The 26464-nt window shown below is 41.2% G+C and overlaps 1 protein-coding gene across 1 annotated transcript in view; it reads right to left on the bottom strand.

Annotated features, from left to right (window-relative positions):
- LOC125462661 (S-adenosylhomocysteine hydrolase-like protein 1) overlaps window positions 1–25211 on the bottom strand; it is a 102842-nt gene extending 77631 nt beyond the window's left edge. The window contains 1 exon segment of the mRNA XM_059653213.1: window positions 24846–25211. Within this exon segment, the coding sequence (XP_059509196.1) occupies window positions 24846–25064 (219 nt within the window). The 5' untranslated portion in view covers window positions 25065–25211.
- Window positions 25212–26464: the final 1253 nt, after the last annotated feature.

The raw sequence follows: 26464 nt of genomic DNA on the forward strand, positions 1-26464 counted from the left end.
TCCCCGCAAAACTTTCTTATTCACATATTTATCCAAATGTCTTCTCGATATTGTAATTGGACCCGCATCCACCAGTTCCTCTGGAGGTTCAATCCACACACAAACCATCCTGTGTGTAAAAAAACTTGCTCCACATGTCTTTTAAATCTCTCACCTTAAAAATGTGTCCTCTACCAAGTCCTGGAATTCTATAACACCATTGTGTGCGTACATCAAATGGGGCTGCAGTGGTTCAAGGAAGCAGCCCACAGTATCATCTTGAGTGGTTAGGGGTAGACAGTAAATGCTGTCAAGCCAGCAAACCACATACATCTTCCCTGAAGTTATAATAAAAGATGAAAAGCAAGAAAATGAAAACTCTGCATTCAATTCTGAAACAGTTGTTTTGAAATAGTAACTCAACTACATAAGTTTGAACATCACTTTTTCTTTTAAAAATGCTGTGCGGAGATATGCTGTATTGTTGGATATGCCATCCTCTGGATGAAATGGCAACCTGAAGCTTCATCTGCCTTTGTGGGTGAGAGAAGGATCTTGCAGCGTGTATGACTCTTAAATGATCTGGGCAACGAGGGACAGACAACAAAAATGCTGATCTAGCCAGTGACGTCCACATCCCATGAATGAATAAAAACCCTCTCCGAAGAGGACTAGGTAGTTCTCTCAGTGTTCTATTCAGTATGCATCTCTCAACCATAACTCTAAAATAGATTAACAACTGACAGGGTCTTTACTGTAGGAACCATTCCCAAAATATTTCCAATAGGAAGAATCAAAAACTGAAGTTGATCTAAAGATGAAGACATTGAGAAGAAAAAAGCTGTAGTCAAAAAAATTGCAAAGGGGGTGAATGATGTAAAACCATACTCCTCACTTTATCCTGGCACACACAACAATCAAAGAGGAGCAAGGGGAGGTGAACAGATTTACAGAGAAAATTATAAAGTTTGGCCTTAGCCAACTAAAGGTATGCAAAAAAAAGGGAGCAAAAGGAAATGGTGGTGGTGGGGAGGGGTAAAAGGGACCAAATAAACAGTTTTAAAGAGAAGAATAATATGCAGTTCTCTACTCTCCCCCAGAATTTCTGCATTTCATCAAATTCGGTATCTTGTGAATGCCTTATTATAAATTGATTGCTGCCAGCAGCTGCATTTTAGGTGTTTAGGCCACAAATGCTGGGGCTTCCTCCTTAAACCTCTCTTCTTTCTCTCTCCTTTAAGAAACTCTTTACAGTTTAGATCTTTGAACAAGCTTTTGGCCATCTGTTCTAATGGCTCATGTGGTTGATATCAAATTTTATTTGCTAACACTCTGGTGAAGTACTTTGCATGGTTTTAAATATCAAAGAGATGCCAAATTGTTCTGTTCAGAGAAGGTTTTGGGAAGAAAAAGTTCAAAACATAGTGATATTTGGGCAAATTGATAACTACAAAAGCATAATGTAAAACTGAGAGCCAACAGTATGGTAACAGGTAATAAAATGTGAGGCTGGATGAACACGGCAGGCCAAGCAGCATCTCAGGAGCACAAAAGCTGACGTTTTGGGCCTAGACCCTTCGTGGTAACAGGTTCCTGATCTCAGGTTTTGCTTTCCTGAAGGTGAATCAAAGGTATTTTTGGAGCACATGCGTTGGCACAGCTTTTAAGTGGCAACTCTCTGAAAGCTACACGTTCACCACACTTAAAAGTTAACTGGAACAAACATGCACATTTACTACATTAACAGTAAGCATCATTATCTCCTTAAACATTCAGAGAGGTTAATTTGAACATCTGAATCATCTCAGAAGAGATCACCTCATTAGATACAATGCAAGAAGATTCATGCTGCATTTCCTGTTAGGTTTGGAAATGATGAAAAGAAATTAGTGTGACAATTAACTTAAGGAGCTACCGAACTGTGTAAAACATTCTTCTGGAATACAACAGTGTTCTGACGAGATTTTCAAACCATATTTGCAGTTTGTTTACTGTTCAAAAGTATGGGAATCTACCACACAAAAGAAGTTTAAAACTGTTTTGTAATGGAAACTCAGCAACACAAACCTTATCAGCTTGGTCCCATGACTGAATTTCTGGGCACAATGAGAAAAGACTAATCTGGAAAATGAGGAGGCTGCTTTCTGGAATACTATCAATTACCCTTAGTAGAACAAGTATTTGGGATCTGCGCAAAGTCCCTCAACCTTAGTCTTGTATTTGCCTTTGAGGCATACAATCAAGCTCATTATACCGTTTGGTCCACCACACAGACTATAACACTGACCAGCAGCCAACAAGAATGATGTCAAGTTGTGGCAAACAGTGTAAAATTAAAATCCTTTGGTTGCTAGTCATTCTTGTAATGAGTTTACAATAGTAGACTAATTAGATTCTATTACATTATGAAAATATACACAAAAACATATGTGAAACTGATTTTGAACATTTTTCCATTCCATTCCTTAAATATCTCACACACTAAAAAGTTTCTTTCTCAGCTTAGCCTACTCTGTCATATTAACACTACTCCTACTTATTTTTTGCCCAAGTATTGGTGTCTGTGTAACCTCTTACTAAGTTACTTTGCACATTTTTAGCCTGCCACGGAGGTCTGGAAAGAGACTCCAAACATTAACAACTTGCTGGCTGCAGAAAATCTCTCATCAGTTGGAGTAGAAAGACAACTCTATTTTCAGGTAACAATTCAAATCTCTACATCAGTGGAGTTACTTAAAAAGGCAGCACACACACCAAGATGTCTACCTGACTTGAATATTGCCATTGACCAGCCATATACATCCTGTGGCTAATAAAACAGGTCGGATACTAGGAATTCTGCTGCAAATAGCTCAGCTCCCCATTTCCTTGTCCAACTGCAAGGCACAAAATCAGAAGTGACATTGAATATTCCCCACTTGCATGAATGGTTGCAGCTCCAATAATCAAGAGATTTTATACCATCCAGAACAAAGTACCCCACTCAATTGTTACCCATTCACCAACTTAAACATTCATTCCCATCACCACCAATGCACATTGGCAGCAATGTGAATCTTTCACAATATGCACTGCAGCAGTTCACCAAGGATTCTTTTACAACACCTTCCAAATCTACAGCCTCTAGTGCCCAGAAGGTCAAAGCCACAGCTAAAGCACAACCTACAAATTCCCATCCAAGTCTCACACTGTCTTGATCCTGAACTACATTACCATCAATATCACTGGGTCAGGATCTTGCAACTCCCTCCAAAGTATCACTTCAATGCTCCCACATCTCACGAATGGCAAAATTACAAGGCAGTGGTTTGCCGTCACTTGCTGAAAGGCAATTCTGAATCTTCCTTCTAAATTATGAGGCAGGCAGTGAGCCAAAAAGGTCACACAAGTTGGGTCTTCAAATTAGACGTGCACCAAGCAAAAAACTTTAAAATCCAGGTATGTACTCAAATACCCTCTAATTTCCTTTTGGAATGAGTTGGCTATGTTAACCCAAGTTACCTGCACCTTTAACTGTTTCTTTACACCTATTTTAACCACCATTGCTGGCTTTACCTTCACAGTTGCTAAGCTTATTTTCTATAAGTCCCTCCCTATCACTCACTGCTCCTCTAGTTCTCTTCCCTCCTTCAAAAGCCTGTCTCTGACCAACTCTTTGTTCATCTGCCCTGGCATATGTGTTAAGTTTTGTTTATAACTCTACTCTAAAGTAGCAAATTAACACAATTAAATGCAAAGGCACTATACAAATGAAATGTTTAATTGCTAAGATTCACATCTAATATGACTGGGTGATGCAGTCATATCACAGAAGACAAGTGGAAGGAGAAAAACAGATGCAGTTACATGTTGAAAATTTGAGGATTGGGGTCAAACCTATGTTGGTGGGATAACAGAAGAGGATTTAACCCTGAACCAACATACTGCACACAATTATGTGCTCAGCATTACATGCAAAGAACGTAAGAATATTCTATTCCTCACAAAAAATGCTCCTTTCAATCAGAAAATTTTAACTAAGCACATCAGGAGGGGAACTAGAAAGGAAAAATGCAGAAACGAAGTTAACAAACATTTACCTTAGATTTTATCCAAAGTCATTCCATTAAGTACAAACAAATCAAAGATTAACAGGTTTTGCTTGGAATGTCACATTGCAATATTATTGTATATTTTTCTAACCTTGGACTAAACACCACTTGGAAATTGCTTATCAAAAGGGTGCAGCCTGATGCTATGATAACACCTACATCAACAATACAACTGTCAATTATTTCAAGACCTTCTTCAACCTTGATGGCTGGATTCTTCTACTGCTGCAACGTCACGAACAGGATAATTAAAATCTTTTCCTGTCAACCAGGCGTAGGATTCCACGACTGAGAACAGAAATCTGGCAGCAAACAAAGTGAGAAACGACTTGAATTGTTAAAAAGAGTAGAACAAAAAAAAAGACAAAACAAAATGTTTATTCACCCAATCATACTATTTTACAATCACGTGTTGTATTTGTTCTGCTGCTAAGTTACTCAAACCAAACTTTGGCAAGTAGTGTTTGGAGGCATTCTCCAAGCAGTCTCAGTTTAGCAGCGATAGCATTTTTCTAACAAAGTTAAATAGCTGGCAAGTTGAAAATTTAAACAGGGAGATTATCATCTTTTAGTACAAGTGATGACAGCTGCCACAATTTGGACATGGCAATTCCAATTCAGTTGATAAACATGGTTATAACCAACAGTCAAATAATTCAGCACAGATTCTCCTGAAGATTTATATTTAGGATAATTGTGTGCACCTATGATTTTAAACATGCATTCTTGAAATTATCCATGATGGAGAAGGTAGGAAAAATATGCAGATGCCAACTACAAGGAAGGAAAAAGAAAGCAACATTTCCTGCATCCCTCTTGTTAGCCAACACATTGGTTCCCAGACCCTGTATTTGCTTCAGTCACCTGTTCATATTACTATTCATGAAAAAAATCCTTAGAAGCAATTTTTGACCTGACGATATTTTTAAAAAGGAAAAACCAAAAAAAGCCAAAACGTTCTCCAGTACAGATGAACTGGATAAAAATATGGCCTAACAGAATTATCAACTCTTATATTCATCCCATTAAGATATATTGTGAGCAGTAACTTGTAGGAGTTCAGCGATCAAACTAAGTGGCTTATTATTCAAAATTACACTACTGCCAGTTGGTGCTACTTATCTTCCAATTGAGTTAGCAGCTTTCCATTTGCAAACAGCACAATGCTACACAATTTGCCTAATCCAGATGGCGGAGATGAGTAATAAAAGTCTAACTTCAGTCTCTAATCAATATCAAGTATGCCTGCTGGAGGAGAGTGTGTAGAGATCAACACTGGGTTTGGTTGGTACACCATGACAATCATACAGTACTGAAGTAACCAAATAGCCAAGCATCCATAAAGTACCTGCTCTGGAAGTGCACTCAGAATTCCAAAACTTCAGAAACAAAGGGGATTTTTCACATTAACTTGCAATTCAGTGTTTCACTTGAAAAGAAAGAATGCAATACAACACATTCTGCTTGAGATCTTTCATGGAACCAAACAACCTTACATCCAGTTTAATCTTGCACCTTTCTCACAAACTGGGCTTTCAACAACTCAAACACTGATTGTTCCTCTCTTGCAATTACTACACCATCTTATCACAAAAGCACAAAGTAATTTAGGAAAATTCATACCAGCATCTTCAGACAGAAATATGAACAAAGCATGAAATAAACTGCAAACATTAGTCAGACAAAAAAAAAATCTCAATTCCTTGAAGTTTTCAGCCTTATACAACAAAAAGGACTTCAAGAGTATCTTAGTTTTCTTAACGTTAGCATTCAAATAGTGATGTTTAAATTATTGCAAATGCATATACCTGAAGTATCAATATTGAAAGAGAAAGGCTCGGAAGACGTAGATAAACAGAATCAAAGTTGCGACTTATGCCCTGAATAAGCAGGCTGAGTTAAAGTATTTGATCCAACTTCTGAAGAGAGATATTGGCTAGGTTTTCTAAACAAAAAAAGATGCAAAAAGTGTTTCCTACAGCTTGTATATTTGCCAATCACAAATCCAGTCACTAGCAGGAAGCCTAACAGATCACATCACATTGAAAATTGTGCTCAGGGGTGAGCAAAGTTGAAGTGAGCTAGCAAAAAACATGAACCTTTTTCAATCTGTGAGATAAACACAGCTGCTTTCAATGGGTATTTTACAGAGCAATCATTAAGCATATAACCGATTAATCCCCAGAGTGTACAATAAACGCATTAGAAGGCAAGTAGGGAGTCATAACTAATTGGGCAGCTTGCACAACAGGGTCCACAAGTGCTACATTACTGTCACTACAATGCTACAGTGTGCGAGATTTAACGATACACATGTTTTAGAGACTATTTCTGCAATGGCTAGGTCACTGTGACATTATTCCCCTCTTAAAAACACACATTTGTTTCAGACCTAACTACAAGGGTAGAATTATTTTGGACACTAAATGCAGGAATATCGGATGCTGCTGTGTGGTGTGCTCATCAAAACCATTACTTTCTTCCCTTCTCTGTAACATACATTCAAAAAAAGGCTAGATATATTTTTCATTGCTGCACGTGTATTTTGCAATGTCCCCACATCAAGCAAGCACAAAGCAGTTATCGCTCACTCCACCCAAAAATCATCGACGCAGTTAATTCAGCAAATTGAATGTGAAAAGCTGTTTTATACTGGTCTAATTTTACCAAAGATGCCGGCACTGTGGCGTTGTGTGAATACACTGGCTTACACATTTTATCACATATATTTGTTGTGTCAGTTGTTTGTTGTCACCATAGCCTTAGTGAAGCCACTGTCACTTTCTTGCTTTAACTTGGAATTTGAATCCTCTTTCAATCCACATTTATGTTATCTATACATTTGATCTTCAAATTTTTCATCTCAATTTCTCCTTCAATGTTTTTTTGAAAAACAGGACAAGATTGTTAGGCCTTCATTTTCAAAGACCACACTTGGCTGTCTTTCTCCTGCTAACAGTAGTGAGTGACCCTTTGATTCCTAAAAAACGTTGTTCACAGATCTTTAAAACTAATTTAAAAGGTGAGCTGCACATTCAAGATAACGTTGGATGATTAATTAAATAAAATATATGCAAGGGTGCATGGAAAAACCTGCAGATTACCTATTGCTGATGACAGTCATGTACTGGTGTAGGCACAATGGGCCAAATGGCCTCCTCTTGCATTGTAAGACTTTGAGATTCGTGTCCTGCCATTTTTATTTATGCAGGCAGCAGCATAAACAATATTTGTACCCAAATAAAATGATCCAAAAGCAATTCACCACGGACTGGAATCTCGGGTCTAAAGTTGCAATTACGTTACAGATGTAGTGGCTTTGTTGCAGGTACCGCAGGTCTTCCATACGTGATGTTTGAATGGACAGCCAGGGCGTGAACTGACACCAGAGTGGAATAAAGCAGAACTCCCTGGAGAGTCACATTACTTCACTCAATTTACTTACCTGAATCTCCACACCATCCACATGTTTCAGCAAAGCTCTCAGCCACCTTCCAAAAATATTTTACTTTCGTCAGTTTCTTAACATTGTTTGGTACATAAAACCAATCCCACAATTGGCCCTTCTACCATTTGATTGATTGATCATTGAATAATTTATTGTCACTTCTATTTCTTGGTCTGTGCAATGATCAGAAATCCAGGTATTACATATGATACTAAGTTGTCCCCCAACCTACAAAGCAACATTAATTCTTTTAAACCGAACAAGTTTGGAAGCCTTCTACATTATAAATCCCAAGAATAAAAAAAATTCCTATGCCTTTAATATGACAAGAAACCTCAAAAAATATTTCTGCCTCCACAATACCATCCAAACTAGCACCTGCTTCATTTTTGCTCAAAACGGTTTATCAGACCAGTTGCACTATCCATTTTACAAAGATGTGGAACACAGGAGAAGAAGCAAGCCATTCAGCCCCTCAAGCCTATTTCACTATTCACATGAGATCATGCCCAACTCCATATACCTACATTTTACCCATATACCTTAATTTGTTAGATAATTTTTTGTTAAGCAAACGCAGAATTCAAATTACAGACAACGTGAACTGCAGATGCTGGACAATCCGAGATAACAAAGTGTGGAGCTGGATGAACACAGCAGGGCAAGCAGCATTTTAGGAGCACAAAAGCTTATTATGTTGTTTCGGGCCTAGACCCTTCATCAGAAAAGGGGGAGGCGGAGAGGAGGCGAAGACGACAGGCAGAGAGGAGGCGAAGACAAGGCGAAGACGACAGGCAGAGAGAAAGGGAGGTGATAGGTCAGTCTAGGCAGGACAGGCAGGTCAAGCGGGTGGGATGAGGTTAGTAGGTGGGAAATGGAGGTGTGGCTTGAGATGGGAGGAGGGGATAGGTGAGAGGAAGAACAGGTTGGGAGGTGGGGATAGCTGGGCTGGTTTTGGGATGCAGTAGGGGGAGGGGAGATTTTGAAGCTTGTGAAGTCCACATTGATACCATTGGGCTGCAGGGTTCCCAAGTGGAATATGAGTTGCTGTTCCTGCAACCTACGGGTGGCATCATTATGGCACTGCAGGAGGCCCAGGATGGACATGTCATCTAAGGAATGGGAGGGGGAATCGAAATGGTTCACGACTGGGAGGTGCAGTTGTTTACTGCGAACCGAGCATAGGTGTTCTGCAAAGCAGTCCTGAAGCCTCCACTTGGTTTCCCCAATGTAGAAGAAGCCACAACGGGTACAGCAGATGCAGTATGCCACACTGGCGGATGTGCAGGTGAACATCTGCTTGATGTGGAAAGTCATCTTGGGGCCTGGGATGGGAGTGAGGGAGGAGGTGTGGGGGCAAGTGTAGCACTTCCTGCGGTTGCAAGGGAAAGTGCCGTGTGTGGTGGGGTTGGAGGGGAGTGTGGAGCGGACAAGGCAGTCGCGGAGAGAGTGGTCTTTCCGGTAGGGAGACAAGGGTGGGGGATGGAAAAATGTGTTTGGTGGTGGGGTCGGATTGTAGATGGCAGAAGTGCCGGAGGCTGCTGCGTTGTATCCGGAGGTTAGTGTGGTGGTATGTGAGGACTAGGGGGATTCTCTTTTGCCCGTTATTGCGGGGGTAGGGTGTGCGGGCTGAGTTGCAGGAAGCACAGTCAAGGGTGTTCTCAGCCACTGCTGGGTGCGGGGGGGGGGGTGCGGTGGTGGTAGCTCTAGATAGCTCCCTGATCTATGCTTTCTCAGTCAGAAATAGATAGCCTAACACTTGCCTCAACAGTTTAACAAAGCACATCGCACATCGGTGTAGAGCTACAAGTAAGTTACTGGCATCAAATGAAAACAAATTGCTGACAAAACTCAGCAGACATGGCAGCATCTACGGGAAGAACGCAGTTCACATTTCAACTCCAGTGATGTCATCAGAATTGACATCACATATTGACAAAGGGTATACAGCTTCTTTAAGGAGTTATTCTCCCACCAACTGAGCTTTTCATATGTTGCACTTGGTTTTGTTTAGCAACAATTTTCCATCCAAATTAAAAAATGTTTGCAATTCAGAATTTAGACAAGGAAGTTAACTTATGTTACACATGATGCCCACAGCTGCAATTCCCACATATCCCAGTATTAACTGCCTGTGATTGTATGCAGTCAATAAGCACAGTTGTAATTAAGACAGATCTGCCCAGTTCAGCACAGATTCTCCAAAAGATTTATATTTAGAGTAAGCACATGTCTGTAACTTTATAGATGCTGTGCAATCATCCTTGTTCTAAAAGCTGCAAAACAGAATAAGGAAGGAAAAATAAACAGTTTGAGTCCTAAATATGGCCCAGTGCACAGCAACACAAAAAGGTTTTTTTTTTAATTATTGCTGTTTCTTTGAGGTCCCTCTTCAACACATCATAGGTCAACTCGCAGCCTGCCTTTCAGCTTTATCTGCAACTTTAGAAACCATACATCGGCATGTATTGTCAACTTCTTCCCCAACCTCCCCACACAATTCCAGTTCTGAGGATGGTCACTGAGCCCAAAATGTTAACGATTTTCTCTTCACAGATGCTGCCAGACCTGAGAGATTTTTCCAGCAAATTCTGTTTTTGTTTCCACAATTCTAAATTTTGACATGTGTGTATACATTCAAGTTACAATGACAGCAAATCTTTCTGTACATGAAGCTAACAAGCAAAATGCCCATTTGAAGTGGGACAATTAATAAAAAAACTGCAACCAAATAAAAAAAACACTTTAAATAACTTCTACATCTACTGTACACTTCAGTCCTAGTGTTGTCCACTGGCCCTGGAGGTCTCAAGCCCACCAATGGACCCCACATACACCATTTCCATTTGGTTCAAAAACAGCAAAGAAAAGCTGGCATCCCAATCCTGTGAATGGCCAGTGTGTCTATCCTCAATGCAGAGATGGTCGAGAGGTTTGACGTTCTGCCCAGCAGAAGTGTCTCCATCCACACATGGAGGATAAGGGATGGGCAATGGATGCTGGCCTGACCAGTGATGTTCAGGTCCCATGAATATACATATAAAGAGTAAATGTACCAGGTCATTTGGCTCAAAACAGTTGAGGATATAGCATCAGTCACCCATACCCCAAGTCTATAAAAAGTTTAACTTTTACAATGTAATAAAACCTCTGCATAATCTCTCGAGGTTTAATAGCTCTGGGTGCCAGAGATTCCTGCTGCCATTAACCTGAGTGAATTCTATTTTATGATTTCTTTTCACCTCTCCTTGATAATTCCAACTGTTAGCATATTCCTTATCATTGCATTCCACTCAAATGGCCACGATCCTGAGATTTATTATTCATCACCGCTAACCTGGCTTATTCATTTGTAAGAGTGAATTCTAACCTCACATGAAACAAAAGGCAGAGGGATGTTTGCATTAAGGAGACCTTGATCTACCTATATATATTTAGCCATATCAAAGTCTAAATAGTCACCAGGGTGAAACAATGCTTCTTATCTGAAGCTCATAAAAAGCACCCTTTGCTCCACTATTATGAGATTTCCATCTACGAAGGATATCTACTGTTAAAGCAGTGATAACTTAATGCTGGTCGCCTCACGTTCACATCAAGTTATATTGAGACTCTCTAAATTTTAACAAGAGCAAAAACACCAAAGCCACTGGACATTTCAGATAAAGACTAAAAATTCTGCAAATGCTCAACACGTCAGGCAACATTTCTGTAGGGAAGAAATTAATTTCATTTCAGATTGATTAACTACTATCAGAACTGGAAACATGACCATAGATGCAACTTAGTAAATAGATAAAACAGTGGATAGGGGAAATAAAAACAAAATAGGGGACAAGTATCAGATGAATGGGATTAAAGCCCAAAGGAATATTGCTGCTAGACAAAGCAGATGGTAATGAGTTGATAAAAGAAATAAAAAGGTAGGGTGAGGGCAGTTGGAAATGAAAAGGTGAATAATTACCATGTCTGCTGTCCAGAAAAATCATGAATATTGGCTCAAATCTGAAATTGTTAAATTCATGTTGAGCTCCAATGGCTGAGAAGTGCCTAAACATAAGAGGCGCTATTGTTCCACAAACTTCAACTAAGTATCCTGGAGTTCCAATGCAGCTAAGTAGAGGGGGCAGAAGGGGACTGGTGCAGTAAATTTAAATGTCAAGCAAGCCAAAAGCTTGGGGGTGGGGCTGAGAGGTCGTGATAGCCAAATGGTATTATCACTAAGCTACTGATCTGGATACACAGGTAATGTTTCAGGGACCACACCAGATGGTGGAATTTGAATTCAATTAAAATCTGGACTTAAAAGTCTAATGATAACCGTGAAACCGCTATCAATTGTCAGGAAAAACCCATCTGACCCATTTTGCTTTAGGGAAGGAAATCAGCAACCTAATCTGGTCTGGCTACATGACTCTGGGCACGCAGCAATGTGGTTGACTCTTAACTGCCTTCTAGACAATTTGAAATGGGCAATAAATGCTGGCCTCTCCAGTGATGCCCACATCCTGTAAATGAATTTTGAAAAATAGCAGAAGCTCAAGGTCATGCTTAAAGACCATATCCGCCACAGTCACTCCTTATTCACTCTTCAATTGCTGCTGAACTGTCCCTTCCCATCGCTTGCTATCTCCCTGGGCAAGCCAAGAAATATCCCCTCCCAGGAGACAGGAATGTGTTTGGTGGAGTATTACATCTGAAAAGATGAAAAGATGAAATCACTTCTTCCAGGTGAGGCAGGAATTTACATGTTCAATCTGGATACACTCTATTCAGTGCTCCCAGTCTATTGCAGAATCCTGTGTCACCCATAGAGAGTTTGGTGGCAAACAAGTATTCACCTAGATAGGAGCTCAGCAAGCTTCCCATAACACCAGCTAGTTCTGACCAATTAGAACCCGGCCTGTTGCACAAGATTTTGCCCACAATTTCCACTCTACCAGGGACACCAAACACTTATTTTGCTGACCACACTACTTGTGTCCCTATCACACATCTCTTTTGTGCCTTCCCCCACCAATCAACTTTTCTTACATCTGTATTTGCTTAAAACTTTTGTACATTTGTGTTTTATTGCTCTGTTTCTCTCCTTGTAGATAATGCCAGAGCAACTGAATATTTCTAGCATTTTCTGGTTCCAATTCGACAGATTTCTCTCATTTGAGTCTGCAATGAAGGCAGGTGAAGTTAATTTGCATCAATTATGGGCAATATTTCACCCAGGTCCAGAAAACAAAAAGGACATTGTTCAAAGTTCTACTAGAGCCAGGATCTCTGATGAAGGGTCTAGGCGGGAAACGTCAGCTTTTGTGCTCCTGAGATGCTGCTTGGCCTGCCATGTTCATCCAGCCTCACACTTTGTTATCTTGGATTCTCCAGCATCTGCAGTTCCCATTATCTCCTACAACACTTGGCTGTTTAGACACATTGTCAAGTTCACAGCAGAAGAAGGGTTAATGGAGAGCGAATGCAAGGTGTAACCTAGGTAAGGCATTCAGAATTCAAAGTTACGGATCAAATTTTGAGCCCTCATTTTCAGGGAAAGATAATAGAGATTTCAGTACTTCCGTTCTTCTTGGCACAATACTGTCTCTTTTTGATTTGAAATTCTCCTGTTTTGACCAGTCTAATTATCACAATGAATTATTAATTCACAAATTTACTTTGGCTCACCATGACATTTATTCAATATGACTCATATTTTTGACATTATGCCTCATCTCACTCAGAAACAGCCTTTATTCTGAGACTGTAACCCAATGTTCTAATGAAAACCCCCAAGCTTAATCTTTAAAAAAATCAAATGAATATGAATCACTGTTTTGAAGTACTTTTATAATTCACAATAAATCTAAATGACTACTAAGTTGTTCATATTTCCCAAAGGTAGACTAAGTAAATCCACTCTTCACACCCACCCTCAACCAACACACTCCCTGCCCAACTCCTCTCACTACGTCCAAAAAAGGTATAAAACAAACACACGGCAGTCTTCCCAAGCCCAGGCATCGACACACACAGATACCCTCCCCTTCCAAATGTTTGCAAAGCTAACTGGAGGTAAAGAGCCTGTACAGGAGGCAGATAGGAGCAGAACCACAGCACAGGCAAAAAGGTTAAACCCAGGATTATTCAATCACTAAATTACTTTTGCTTGTCTTTGCCTGTGCCATCAAAGCACAAACATTCTGGTGCCATTCAAAACAGCCCAACAGAAGTGGTTTCTGATGTTCTGGGGTGCTTTGTGCTTAATTTTCACATGACTGTTCAACAGCATTAATCGTGTGGATCCAGGGCTACCCAGCCAGTGTCTCCAAACCAGGCAGTCTTCTCTCCACACTTGATACTGGAGCCTACGAGAAAGCGAGCTCATAACGCCAAATGTGGCCATGCACCCCTCAGGGGTCACAACCAACAGTCTGGGGACGGTCTAATTCTTTCTAAAAAATCTCTGCATCCCTCTATTTCTCTAACATGCACATTAAAGCTGACCTCATGAACCAAACATTTGGTTCATCTGCCCTAATATTTTTATACAGCTTGTGTCAAACATGGTCTAATAATTCTAACCAGAAGCATTATATAAATGCACTTAATCAGTCAGAAACACCTCTAAACCAACTTGGTATTTTTGGCAGAAATTCAAAGGAGGCAAAGGAACAAACAGCAATTAAGGCTCACATTCACATAAGTTTCCTAATTTTTCCAGTCAAAGTAAATCACGCAGATCATACACTACAAAGCTGAAGAGCTTTATTTCAGTGTCAGTGTCATTCAAAACACATTTTTCTGGGAAAAGGCTGATAATGACATGACCTCTTACAAGCATAACAAAAACACTAGTGTTTCATTTAATTAATTTGCATTACCACTCAAATCCCATGTGCAAACCTTTGCTGCCAACTCCAATTTGATGTTCCAGCAATCCTCAAAAGTCTGTTTTCAATTCCGGTTTTAGATACCCAAGACCTTAGTAACTTAAAATCTCAATTTTGATTATAAGTTAGTTTTGCATTTCTGCAATACTGTTTGTTAAGTGATGGCCTCCTTCACATTGATAAAATAAATTATTTCATTGCACACAAAGATACCACTGGCAATTATGACACTTCTCTACAGCTGTCAATCTACAAGAGAATGACATTATCTTTTTCATTAAAATGTTTATTTGTTGTATTCAAGCAAGATTTGAGGCCTCTACACTGCTCCTCCACACTCAGTTCCAGAAGAGCAGTGTTGTCAACGGCTAGTACGTGGTTCATATATTGTGTAGACAATAGGACAAATGCAATTGAAGCAGCTTGGAGTCTCTTACTCTTAAAAAGGTTTGGACCATACTAAATTAAAGAGATTAACAGGTAGAAAGGCAAGATCATAAAGCAGCAGGTGGGTTTACTTAGCTAAAATAGTGAAGATATGACTCCAAGGCCCTTATGGAACAGTGGTTAGTATCCTTATCTCTAAGTGGGGAGGCCTAAGCTCAAATCCCATCTCCTTCAGCGGTGTGTAATAACATTTCGAATGGGTTGATTTTAAAAGAATATTTTATAAGATAACAAGATACCTGCAGAGCCCTCGTAGTGCACTGGTAGTGTAGCTATACTAATACTAAAAGGTTTCGTTCAGATCTCTCCTGTCTGAGATCTGTCATAACACATGAACAGGTTAATTTAAAAAGAGAGAGACACCTTCCATACTTGCGATAATGGTTGTCCAGAAATGTGTTTTTATTTTTGCAGTTAAAGCTAAATTAGTTTAAAACACACGCAGTGTGCCTTAATGACCATCACCCAACAGCTCTGACTTCAATAATGATTAAGTACTTCAACGGGCTGGTCATGGCCCACATCAACTCCAATCTCCCAGCTTGCCTCAATCCCCTACAGTTTGCCTACCGATGTAACAGGTCCACTGGGGATGCCATATCCCTAGCCCTGCACTCATCCTGAAATTTCTGGACAATAAGGATACCAATGTTAGACTCCTCCTTGTTGACTACAGATCCACTTTCAACACCATTATATCCTCCAGACTGATCTCAAAACTGGGTGGTCTCAGCTCCACCCCCTGCAATTGGATCCTCAGCTTTCTGACCCGTAGGCCGCAGTGAGGATAGGTAACTGCGCCTCCTCCACAATAACACTCAATACTGGAGGTACGCTACCACGCCCCCCCCCTCCCCCCCCCCCCGACCCCGACCCCATGGATGTGTCCTCAGCCCCCTGCTGTACTCCTTGTATACCTATGGCTGTTGCCAAATTCCAAACAAATGCCATCTACAAGTTTGCTGATGACACCACCATAGGGGGACAGATATCTAACAATGAGTAAATGAAGCGTAAACAATAGTTTTGAACCATACAGAATGAGGAGCAGGCTTATGTTTGGTTGGCAAATGTGAAAACCTATGGTGTAGTTCTATTAGTTAAATAAAAGGTGCTCAGTTTTCTATTAAACATTAACAGTCCCTAAATGGATCATAATAAATAAGCAATCATTATGGACGTTACATGTTAGCTGACTTAGCACATTTCTCACTGAAACTTGCCTGTATGCAGAATGCGACACAAGCTGTGAAAACTCAAACCTGCTTCAGATAGACCATCTCTAGCAGGTATACCAATGGGAAAAAAAAAGTACTTCAAAGTGAAAAACCAGTCAGGTACAGAGAGAATGCAGTAAAGGCTAACTAAACTGATTGCAGGGACTGGAAACCGCAAGCTGCCAAAGTGACAAGGTAAACCTCAAGGTTGAACTTATTGAAGCATACAAACAATCACAGAATGTTTTCAGCACTTGATGCAAGCATTTGGTTCATCAGGACCCCACCAAGCCATTGGAAGAGAAGCTTAACTCGTCCCACTCTCCTGATTTACCCCATCACCCCCGAAAACTTCACTTTAGTATCCAATACATTTTCAAAAGCCACAACTGAATTTGTCACCACCCATAGAGGCAATTCATTCCAGATCCAATCCACTTCTATAGAAACATTTTCTTCACTTTGGCAAACAAACCAGTGACAATCACCCCGAAACTGTCAGCCAACATCCCCAATTCCTCCATTACCACCCTTTTTCCTGTATGACCAGCAAGGCAGGTCTACCAGAGGTAGAGACATGAGTGCGCCCTAGGGGACCTCAATGTTGACCTGGAAATCTAAAAAGGTCAAATATCTGCAAGAAAACCACTTACATCTTTTAATTTATCACATCCCTCCAGGTGATGAATCAGTACTCAACATTTAAGACCTCTTGCGTGAAAATTTAAGGGTAATGAGAGCACAGAGTACATCAATCCTTCAGCAAGAATTCCCAAGTATCATCAACACTGAGTTAGTCCTGAAAGACAGAACTGTCATTGTGGGCTTGTCAGGTGATATGAGAATTTAAAAACAACAAGGAAAAACCAACAGTGTTCTATAGATATAATAGCGGCACGAGAATAATCAGGCAAAGACTAGGGCCCATTGGCAAGGAGGAAAGCCTTGGACTGCAAGATGACAACAAGCAGGCTAATCAGATGATCTGAAAGTGGTAAATGGAATTTAACCTAGGAAAGTGAGATGATAGATTTGGGAGGAACAGCAATGGAAGGGACTATGTGTGGAATCGTAGAGCCCTAGAATGTACAGATCTGAAGGAACCTGGTGTGCATATCCATAGATCCTTGAAGGCAACAGGACAGATAGATAAGATGGTCAAGGGAGCAAATGGGATACATGCCTTCATTGGACAAGGATTGATCAAGGCGGTGATGAAGTTGTGTCTTATTAGTTCGCCATAGCTAGAGTATTGTATGCAGTTCTAGTCACCTCACTAAAATAAGGATGCAAGGGGGAGGGTGCAGAAGGAATTAACCAGGATATTGCCCGGGCTAGAGCTATTCAGCTCTGAAGTGAGACGAGAAGCTCAGGGTTGTTTTCTTACAGTGCAGGGAGTTGAGGGGGCATCTGATTGAAGTGAACAAAATTCTGAAATGCACAGACAAAGGTAGATAGGAAGAATTTTTTTTCCTCTATTCCCCATCATTAACCAGGAGGCACAATTTCTGAGGTAAGCACCAAGAGCTTTAGAAGGGATTGGAGGAAAAAAAATGTTTAACCCCAGGAGGTTGTGTGACTGGAACTCATTGCCTAATAGTGAGAGTGAGTGACGAACCCTAAAAGCACAAAGATTATTTAGATCAACACCTCAAGTGCCATAGCATACAAAAAAAAATGAACTATGTGCTAGAAAATAGGAATTGAATGGATGGACATTTGATAGTCAGTGCAAACACAAATGGGCTGAAAGGCCTCTTTCTGTGTTGCAAAAGCTCTGATTCTGATATCAATGACCTCATCCTCATTGATTTATCTGTTGTGAATGCATATGTACATGACAGTAATGGTAAAAGTGGCCACCATGCTTTTGACTCAAGTGCTGTGGTAGCTCATTCCATACCCACACCGCCCTCTAACCCAAAAGGTTGGTGCATGTATGGAAGGCGCTGCCAGAGGAAGTGGAGGAGTCTGGTACAATTACAACATGTAAAAGGCATCTGAATGGGTAACATGAATAGGATGGGGTTAGAGGGATATGGACCAAATGCTGGCAAATGGCACTATATTAATCTAGAATATCTAGTCAGCATTGACGAGTTGGGACCAAAGGGTCCACGCTATTTCCATGCTATTAACTATGACATGAACTGGTGTTGCGCGATTCGATCATTGTGCTAAATGGCAGAGATCCTAAAGATTCAGCAACTAAAAACTAGGCAATGGAAGACTGTGAGCATTTAACAAAAGAATATTCTACTGGAACTTCTAACATCGTGCTTTGGCAGAGCACTCCAAGGCAGGTTCAAGGAGCACAAACAATATGGAGGAAACTATACCAGGCATATCTAATAATGCTAAACAGCAGAAATACTATGCTATATTTAAAAAAGCCATGCAATCCCAAAAAGGAGGTTGCTTCATAACCGTCCCTTTCTTTAAAGTGTGGCAGAGTCCAACATCACAATGCAAAAGAAACAGCCAAAGCAATTGCAACCAACTTCAGCCAAACATGCCAAGTGAATATCCATCAGTGCATCAACCATAGCTCAGTATTTAACTAACACACTTCAAAGACAGAAACTTGTGGGCTGAAGTCCTGTTCTATGTCTCAGAAACAAAAATTAACTATGAAATTCTATGGCAATAATGAACGTTACACTGAGAGATGACATCTTTCAGATTAAATATTATAATTAGATTGGATCTGCTTTCTCAGAAAAATCTCATGGCAATATTTCAATGTCCATCTAGGAACAGGGGAGCAAACAAAAACAAGTTATCACATTATTGCTTGTACGAGCTTTTTGTATGGAAACTAGCTGCTGTCTTTCCAACATTACAACAGCAACTACACTTCTGAAAATATTTTGCTGGTTGTAATAGATTGAGGTATTGGGTAGCGATGAAAAATCTTCTTTAAATGTGTTTTTTTTATTTTAAATCATAGCCTCCTCCTGATGTTCGAAAAAAAAGTCAATTTAATACACTTGACAAGGAAATTAACAGTATTTCAAGAATTTCCATGGGCCCACAACAATTTCCTAGCCATGGTGCTGATGTGTTGGCTCCTTAGCCGAGCCATTGGCTAATCATTTCAAAATAGCTACAATGCTGCCATCTACCCAACATTCTGTAAAATTGTCCAGGTACCTAATATCAATGAAAAGCAGATCAAACTCAATCCGGCCAAATACTATCCAATTAGACTACAATGAATCAAAGAAATAGAAGAAAGTGTCATTAATAGTGCTATCAAGTGACACTTACTCATAAGCAACCTGTTCATTGACGCTGCGAAATTTATTGGCTCTCATTTCTCCAGACTCTATTACAAGTAGGATAAAGAGCTAAATTTCAGAGGAGAGGGAGGCGAGAGTGTCTCCCATCAAGTTCAAGATAGCATTCAAATGAATGTGACATCAAGGAGACTTTGTAAAACAATGTGTGGAAAAAATCAGTGAAAAACTCTCTACAGGCACAAAGGAAAATGCCTTCAGTTTTTATTGGAGGCCAATCTGCACTGCAGGAGTTCCTCGGGGAAGTGACTCAGGCTCAATCATCTTTGACTGCTTCAATGACATTCCCTATATCCTAAGGTGAGAAATGGTGATGCTCCCTGATGACCGCACAGTATTCAGTTCATTGACAACTGCTCAGATGTTGCTTGTGGGCACGGACTGTTGCACTAAGACATGGACAACATTCAGGCTTGAATTGAATGTTGGGAGCATTGGCGCCCTGCAAAAACCAGGCACTGACCATTTCCACCAGGTATTCAACCACACCATTCAGCACTGGATTCCCCACTATCAACATCCTGGAATCACCACTGTCCTGGGCACCACCTTAGCTGGATCAGCTGCATGTGCATACACTGGCGCCTACAAAGCAGGTTAGAGACTCAATCCCTGCAGCATCTAATTTGTCTGACCCCTAAAAGCCTGTACCACACAAATCAGAAGTGACCTGAAACATGCTCTTACATACTTGGTAAAGTACAATTCCAATACTCAAAGCTCACCATCCAGGACCTACAAGCCACTTCACTGGCCCTCCATTCACCATTTAAAACATTCATCTGCCAGCAGCAAACCAATGCTGCAGTATATATCATTTACAAGTTGCACTGCAGCAATGTATCAATGATTTGATCATAGATCTAAAACTAATGATCTCTAGACGTAGAAAACTAAGGTCACCAGGTATGTGGGAATACATTCCACCAAGATCCCTCTAAATCACTACCTGACTTGTAAATACTGAGATAACAAAGTGTAGAGCTGGATGAACACAGCAGGCCAAAACAGCATTTTAGGAGCACAAAAGCTGATGTTTCAGGTCTGGACCTGAAACGTCAGCTTTTGTGCTCCTAAGGTGCTGTTTTGGCCCGTTGTGATCATCCAACTCTACACTTTGTTATCTCGGATTCTCCAGTTCCTATTATCTCTTGTAAATACTGATATTGCTTCATTGCTGTTGGATCAAAATTCTTCAACTCCTTACCCAACAATTCCCAATCAGTATCTTCACCACATGGACTACAAGCAGTTCAACACAAAAGCTCACCACGACCTCAAGGACAATTAGTTTGCACAAAAAATGCTATTCTTGACAAAACCCACATTCCACAATGGAACAAAATACTAATAATGCCAAACTACTTCATGGCCAAATGCACAAACTTCTGCCCATACCCCTGCCTGCCCCACACCACCCCATCTCACCCCCAACCAGCACCACTACGACTAAGAATTGAACGTAAAATTCCACCAGGGCAATAAAGATGAACTCAGTTGAAACAGCAAAACAAAAATACAACACCAAGACACTAGTGGACAGATACGTCGCAAATTCAGTTAGCTATTTAAAAAAGTCCTATACAATGTTTCTCTGTCTTGACTACATTCACTGTTTTTATTTAGAAACCCAAGCAAAAGACCAAAGTACAGGATGTGAGAACATTAGAAGTTGAAATTAGCAGATTAGAAGACAACATAAATTAAGAGTGAGCAATAGGAAGTGGTAAAAATGAAACTAAATATTAAGTTAAAATCAACAAAATTTCCACTCTGAAAAGGATTAAGAGACAGATTTCAAGGGGGTTAGAATACAAGAGCAGGAGATCTATTGTTAAGGCTGTATACGGCACTGGTCAGACTGCATTTGGAATACCATGAGGAATTTTGGGTCCCGTATCTCAGGAAGGATTTGCTGGCCTTGGAGAAAGTCTGCAAGAATGGTCCCAAGGAAGAAGGGCTTGTCATGTAAGGAATGGTTGAGGACCCTATATTGTACTTGATGGAATTTAGAAGGATCAGAGGGAATCTCAAAGAAACTTACAGAATACTGAGAGGTCCGGATAGAGCGGAGATAATGTGTCCAACAGTAGTAGAGATGAGGACCTGAAAACACTGTCTCAAAGTGACTCTTTAGAACTGAGATAAGTAGGAATTTTTCCAGCCCAAGGGTAGTAGATCTGTCACAGAAGGCTGTGGGGGCCAAGTCATTGAATGCAATTAAACAAAGATAAGCAGGTTCTTGAACTTCAGGGGATCAAGGGAGAAGGCAAGAGAAAGAGGTCAAGAAACATCAGTCATAACTCACAAGCGGAGCAGACTTGATGACACAATTGCCCAAATCTACTCCTATATATTTTATGCTCTTAAGATCTCTACTGGTCACAAACATAACTTGCAAGTGTATACAAATAATAGGACACAGAACTTGATTTAACACTCCTGTTCGAAGACAGGACACCGTCTTCTTCCTAAGATTTTTCAGGACTGCAGGCATAATTCATAAGGCCAGCATTTGTTCCTAAACTCGGAGTGCCTTTGAGAATGAGATGCAAGTGACACCACCTTCTTGAACTGTTGTGTGGGGTATGTATGTCCACAATGCTGTCAATCAGGTTCTTCCAGGATTCTGGCAGAAGGGCAATTTGTTCCAAGTCAAGACGGTGTGTGGCTTAGAAGGAAACTTGCAGTATTACATACAAACAGTAGTACAAAAACCAACCTGATAGGGTCTGTTTCTATACTGTATGACTGTTTGGTCCAACTATTCCTCATCAACCATGTTCCCAAACTAAACTAGACCCACTAGCTAGTATTTGGCCCTTATCCTTCGAAACCTTTCCATTTCATGTACTTATTTGGATTTTTTAAAAAAAAACGTTGTACCTGTAATTGCATCCAGCACTTCCTCTGGAAGCTTGTTCCACACAGGAAGGACTATGTAAAAAAAAAATTCCCCTCATGTCCTCATTAAAAATGGTTCTTCAGACACCTTAAAAATATGCCCCTAGTTTTGAACTCTGCCACCCTAGGGGGAAGACCCTTCCTATACACTTTATGTATGCCCCTCATTATTTTATAAACTTCTTTAAGGTCACCCCTCAGCCTCTTATACTTCAGTGAAAAAAGGTCCCAGCTTATTATTTATAACAAACTCTTCATTCTCAGCAACATTCTAGTACGTCTTTTCTGAACCCTCTCCACTTTAAAAATATCCTTCCTATAACAGCGATACCAGAACTGCACAGTATTCCAGAAGAAGCTTCACCAACATCTTGTACAACCTCAACATGATTTCACCATGCCCCCACCCTCACTCCTGTACTCAAAAGATCTGAAAACGAAGGCAAGGATGCTAAAAGCTTCTTGACCAGCCTGTCTAACTGTGGCACAAGTTTCAAATAATTACGTACTTAACCCCTCAGTCTCTCTGAAGTACAACATATCCAGGGCCCTAGCATTAATAATGTCATTATTTGTTTCACCAAAATACAACACCTCACATTTATCCCTATCCCAAATTGAACTCCATCTGCCACTGCTCACTCAATTAACCACTGAAATCTTGAAATCTTCAAATCTTCTTCACAGTCCACTACACTACAATTTTGGCATCATCCACAAACTTACTAACCATGACTCCTTTATTCTCATTCATATTGTTTATATAAAATGACAGAAGTGGAGACAGTACTGATCCCTGTGACATACCACTGGTCACAGGCCTCCAGTCTGAAAAACAATCTTCCACCAACATCCTCTGTCTCGACCTGTCAAGCCAATTTTGCATCCAATTGGCAAGCTCACCCTGAATCCCACATGATCAACTTTACTAAGAATGTTGTGGGAAGTAAGGGAGGAAATTACAAGACCCTTCACAGAAATATGTGCATTATCTATAACTGCACGTGAGGTGCCTGATGACTGGAGTTGTTCCTTTGTTTAAGAAAAGCAGTAATGAGAAACCAGGGAACTACTGACCTGTGAGTTTGACTTCAGTTGTGGGTAAATTGTTGGAGATGATTATACGAGGATTTATGGACATTTAGAGAGGTAACAGTTGATTAGGGTTAGTCAGCATGGTTTTTGTGCAAAGAAAATCATGCCTCAAGTTTTTGAGTTTAAGGAAGTTACCAAAAAAGGTAGACGATGGCAGAGAAGTAGATAACAAAGTGTGAAGCTGGATGAACACAGCAGGCCAAGCAGCATCTCAGGAGCACAAAAGCTGACGTTTCGGGCCTAGACCCTTCATCTGACCCTTTATCCTGGATTCTCCAGCATCTGCAGTCCCCATGATCTCTGATGGCAGAGAAGTAGATGTTTTTTATTTGGATTTTAGTAAAGCTTTTGACAAGGTTCTGCATGGTAGACTAATTAGTAAAGTTAGGTCACATAGGATTCAGGGTGACCGTGCCAAATGGATACATAATTGGTTTAGTGGCAGGAGACAAAGTGGTATAGAGTTGCTTTTCATACTGGAGGCCTATGACCAGCCGTGTTCCACAGGATAACAAGGTGTAGAGCTGGATGAACACAACAGACCAAGCAGCATCAGAGAAGTAGGAACGCTGTCATTTCAGGACTAGACCCTCCCACAGAAATGTTCTACAGGGATTGATTCTGGCACTACTTTTGTTTGCACAAAGTAAATATTGAGTTCCTTAACCATTTCTTGTTCCCCACTACTATCTCTTCACCATCATTTTCTAGTGATCCAATGTCCATTTTTGCCTCTCTTTTACCCTTTAAACAGACGGTGGTTCATGTGTGGAATGAACTTCCTGATGAAGTACCATATGCAGGTACAATTACAACGTTTAAAAATATTTAGATGGATGTGTGACTAGGAAACCTTTGGAGGAATATGGGCCAGGAGCAGGCAAAAAAGACTAGTTTAATTTGGGATTACGTTCGGTATGGACTGAAGGGTCTGTTTCCGTACTGCATGACTATGATTTGACGACAACGCAGAGCGTTGTCAAAATCTTTCCTGAAGTTACGCTAGAAGTACTGAAAAGTTCAGTCGCGTTCATAAGACGTTACAATAGTAGAAAATCAGTCCCTCATACAGATAAAAGTACGGGGAAGGAATATTACAATTACAGTACAGAACATACCCTGGAAAGTGGAACTTTCAAAACTCCAAACAAGGAATAGAGAAAGGCTTTGCCCCAACGTCAGCTCCCTTTCAACAATATTGTTTGAGGATTGGTGGGAAGCGGTGGGCGAAGAGACTAAAACCGCCCACCGTAAGGGGGAAACAGAAAGAAGGAGGGACTCAGTGAATCAAACCGCACTTGCGCTGCCTCGCGGGGGACCCTGGGAGTTGTAGTTCCCCTGTCCCGCCAGTTATGACAAAGGCGCAGGGTCCAAACTACAATCCCCACAGTGCACACGCAACTAACTTCCCCGATCCGATGGAGGAACCGAATGATTTTAATTCTGCCCGTGACCACCCCTCCTCCAAAAAAATGTCGCCGTCTCACCTTCTTTACGGGTTTATGCGATGCGACAGCACCGCCGTCGTTGTTAAAGACGACCAGAGAAGGCTCTTTCGGCGCTGCCGGCTTGTTGAGCGGGTTACTCTCGCTGCTCTGCGCTCGCTCGGCGTTGGCGTTCTCCTTCACCTCCTTGGCCTTCAGAGCCTCCCTCACGTCCTTGGTCTCCACCGGCTCGGGGGCTCCTTTCTTCAACAGTTCGGCCATTGTCGTCTCTCCCGGTTCCCCTAGCTAAGCACCACAACTCAGATGCTGACTTTCCACCTCTGTTTGATTCGAGTGCGGGTCGGCGCAGCGACGAAGGGGACAGTCTGGAGTGTTGACGTTAGAGGACGGCCCGCCCCCACCTTTTCCCGTACGTGCCCCGCCCACTATTTCCTGCCCGCCCTTCCGTACGTGACACGCCCACTATTCCCTTACCCATTCGTACGTGCTCCGCCCCCATCGTACCTGACACGCCCCTTTGCCCGTGCGTGCCCCGCTCCTGTCGCCTGTTTTCTCTCACCCCGCCCCACCAATCTCAGAAGTTGACCATACAGCCCTTCCCTTACAGCCTGTTCAATGTCATCATGGCTGATCATCCAACTTCAGTACCCTGATCTCAATTATGAAATAACTCCACAGAGGCCGGTATCCCGTCACCAACACACCTTTCATTTAGTGGTCAGCGATCAGATGATGCCAGGTTGTAGACCAATGGGTTTATTTTGAAATCGCAAGCTTTCTGAGCATGGCCCCTTCGTCAGATGAAATGACTACACTCCAAAAGCTAGTGATTTCAAATAAACCTGTTGGACTTAAACCTGGTGTCAAAAACAGAAGAGCTCAGCAGGTCTGGCTGTGTCTGTGAAGAAAAACAAATCAGAGTTAACGTTTCGGGTCCAGTGATCCTTCCTCAGGTCTGCTCTACACATGGACTGGGGTGTACAAGGTCAGAAATCAGAGTTAATGTTTTGGGTCCGGTGACCCTTCGACAAAACAGCTGTGGGACGTGGAGTTAAAATGGATGGGAACCAGAAGGTCACGTTGGTTGATACATGCAGAGTGCAGATGCTCCACGAACCAGTCCCCTAGTCAGCATTTTGTCTCCCCCATATAAAGGGGACCACATCAGGAGCAACAACATTTGATTTCTGACCTTGTACACCCCATCCAACACTAGCACCTCCACTTGACGCTAATCCAGCTCCCTTAGAGCAAGTTCTCAGAATGAACAGGATGTCTGACACTCCTTTTTATATCCATCAGCCAGGGCTCCCTGTTTGGGGCTGTTAATCTGGTCTAATCAGGGAAATCATTCTCTGAGGTCCACCTGGCTAACCTCGTTATACTCAGTACGTCACTAACCCCACTGAGTACAAGGACGTAGACCATTTTTTTATTGTCGCTCCACCGGAGGCATTTTAGCACTGGATCAGATTCTTCCAACTCTGTGCTATGGGTGACATGTAACACACCTCTTATGTCCAGAACATCTCAGAAGAAGTTAATTCTCCTTTTCGGGCAGCAAAGGTGACAAGACAGCAACATCTGCTGTGTCCATTTTTAACACTTGATGGGGAGGGAGAAACCAAGGGTTCCAGAACAATTAGAAAGGGAGTCGAGGA

This window comes from Stegostoma tigrinum, chromosome 21 (genome assembly GCF_030684315.1).
Source record: "Stegostoma tigrinum isolate sSteTig4 chromosome 21, sSteTig4.hap1, whole genome shotgun sequence".
Taxonomy (NCBI): Eukaryota; Metazoa; Chordata; class Chondrichthyes; order Orectolobiformes; family Stegostomatidae; genus Stegostoma; species Stegostoma tigrinum.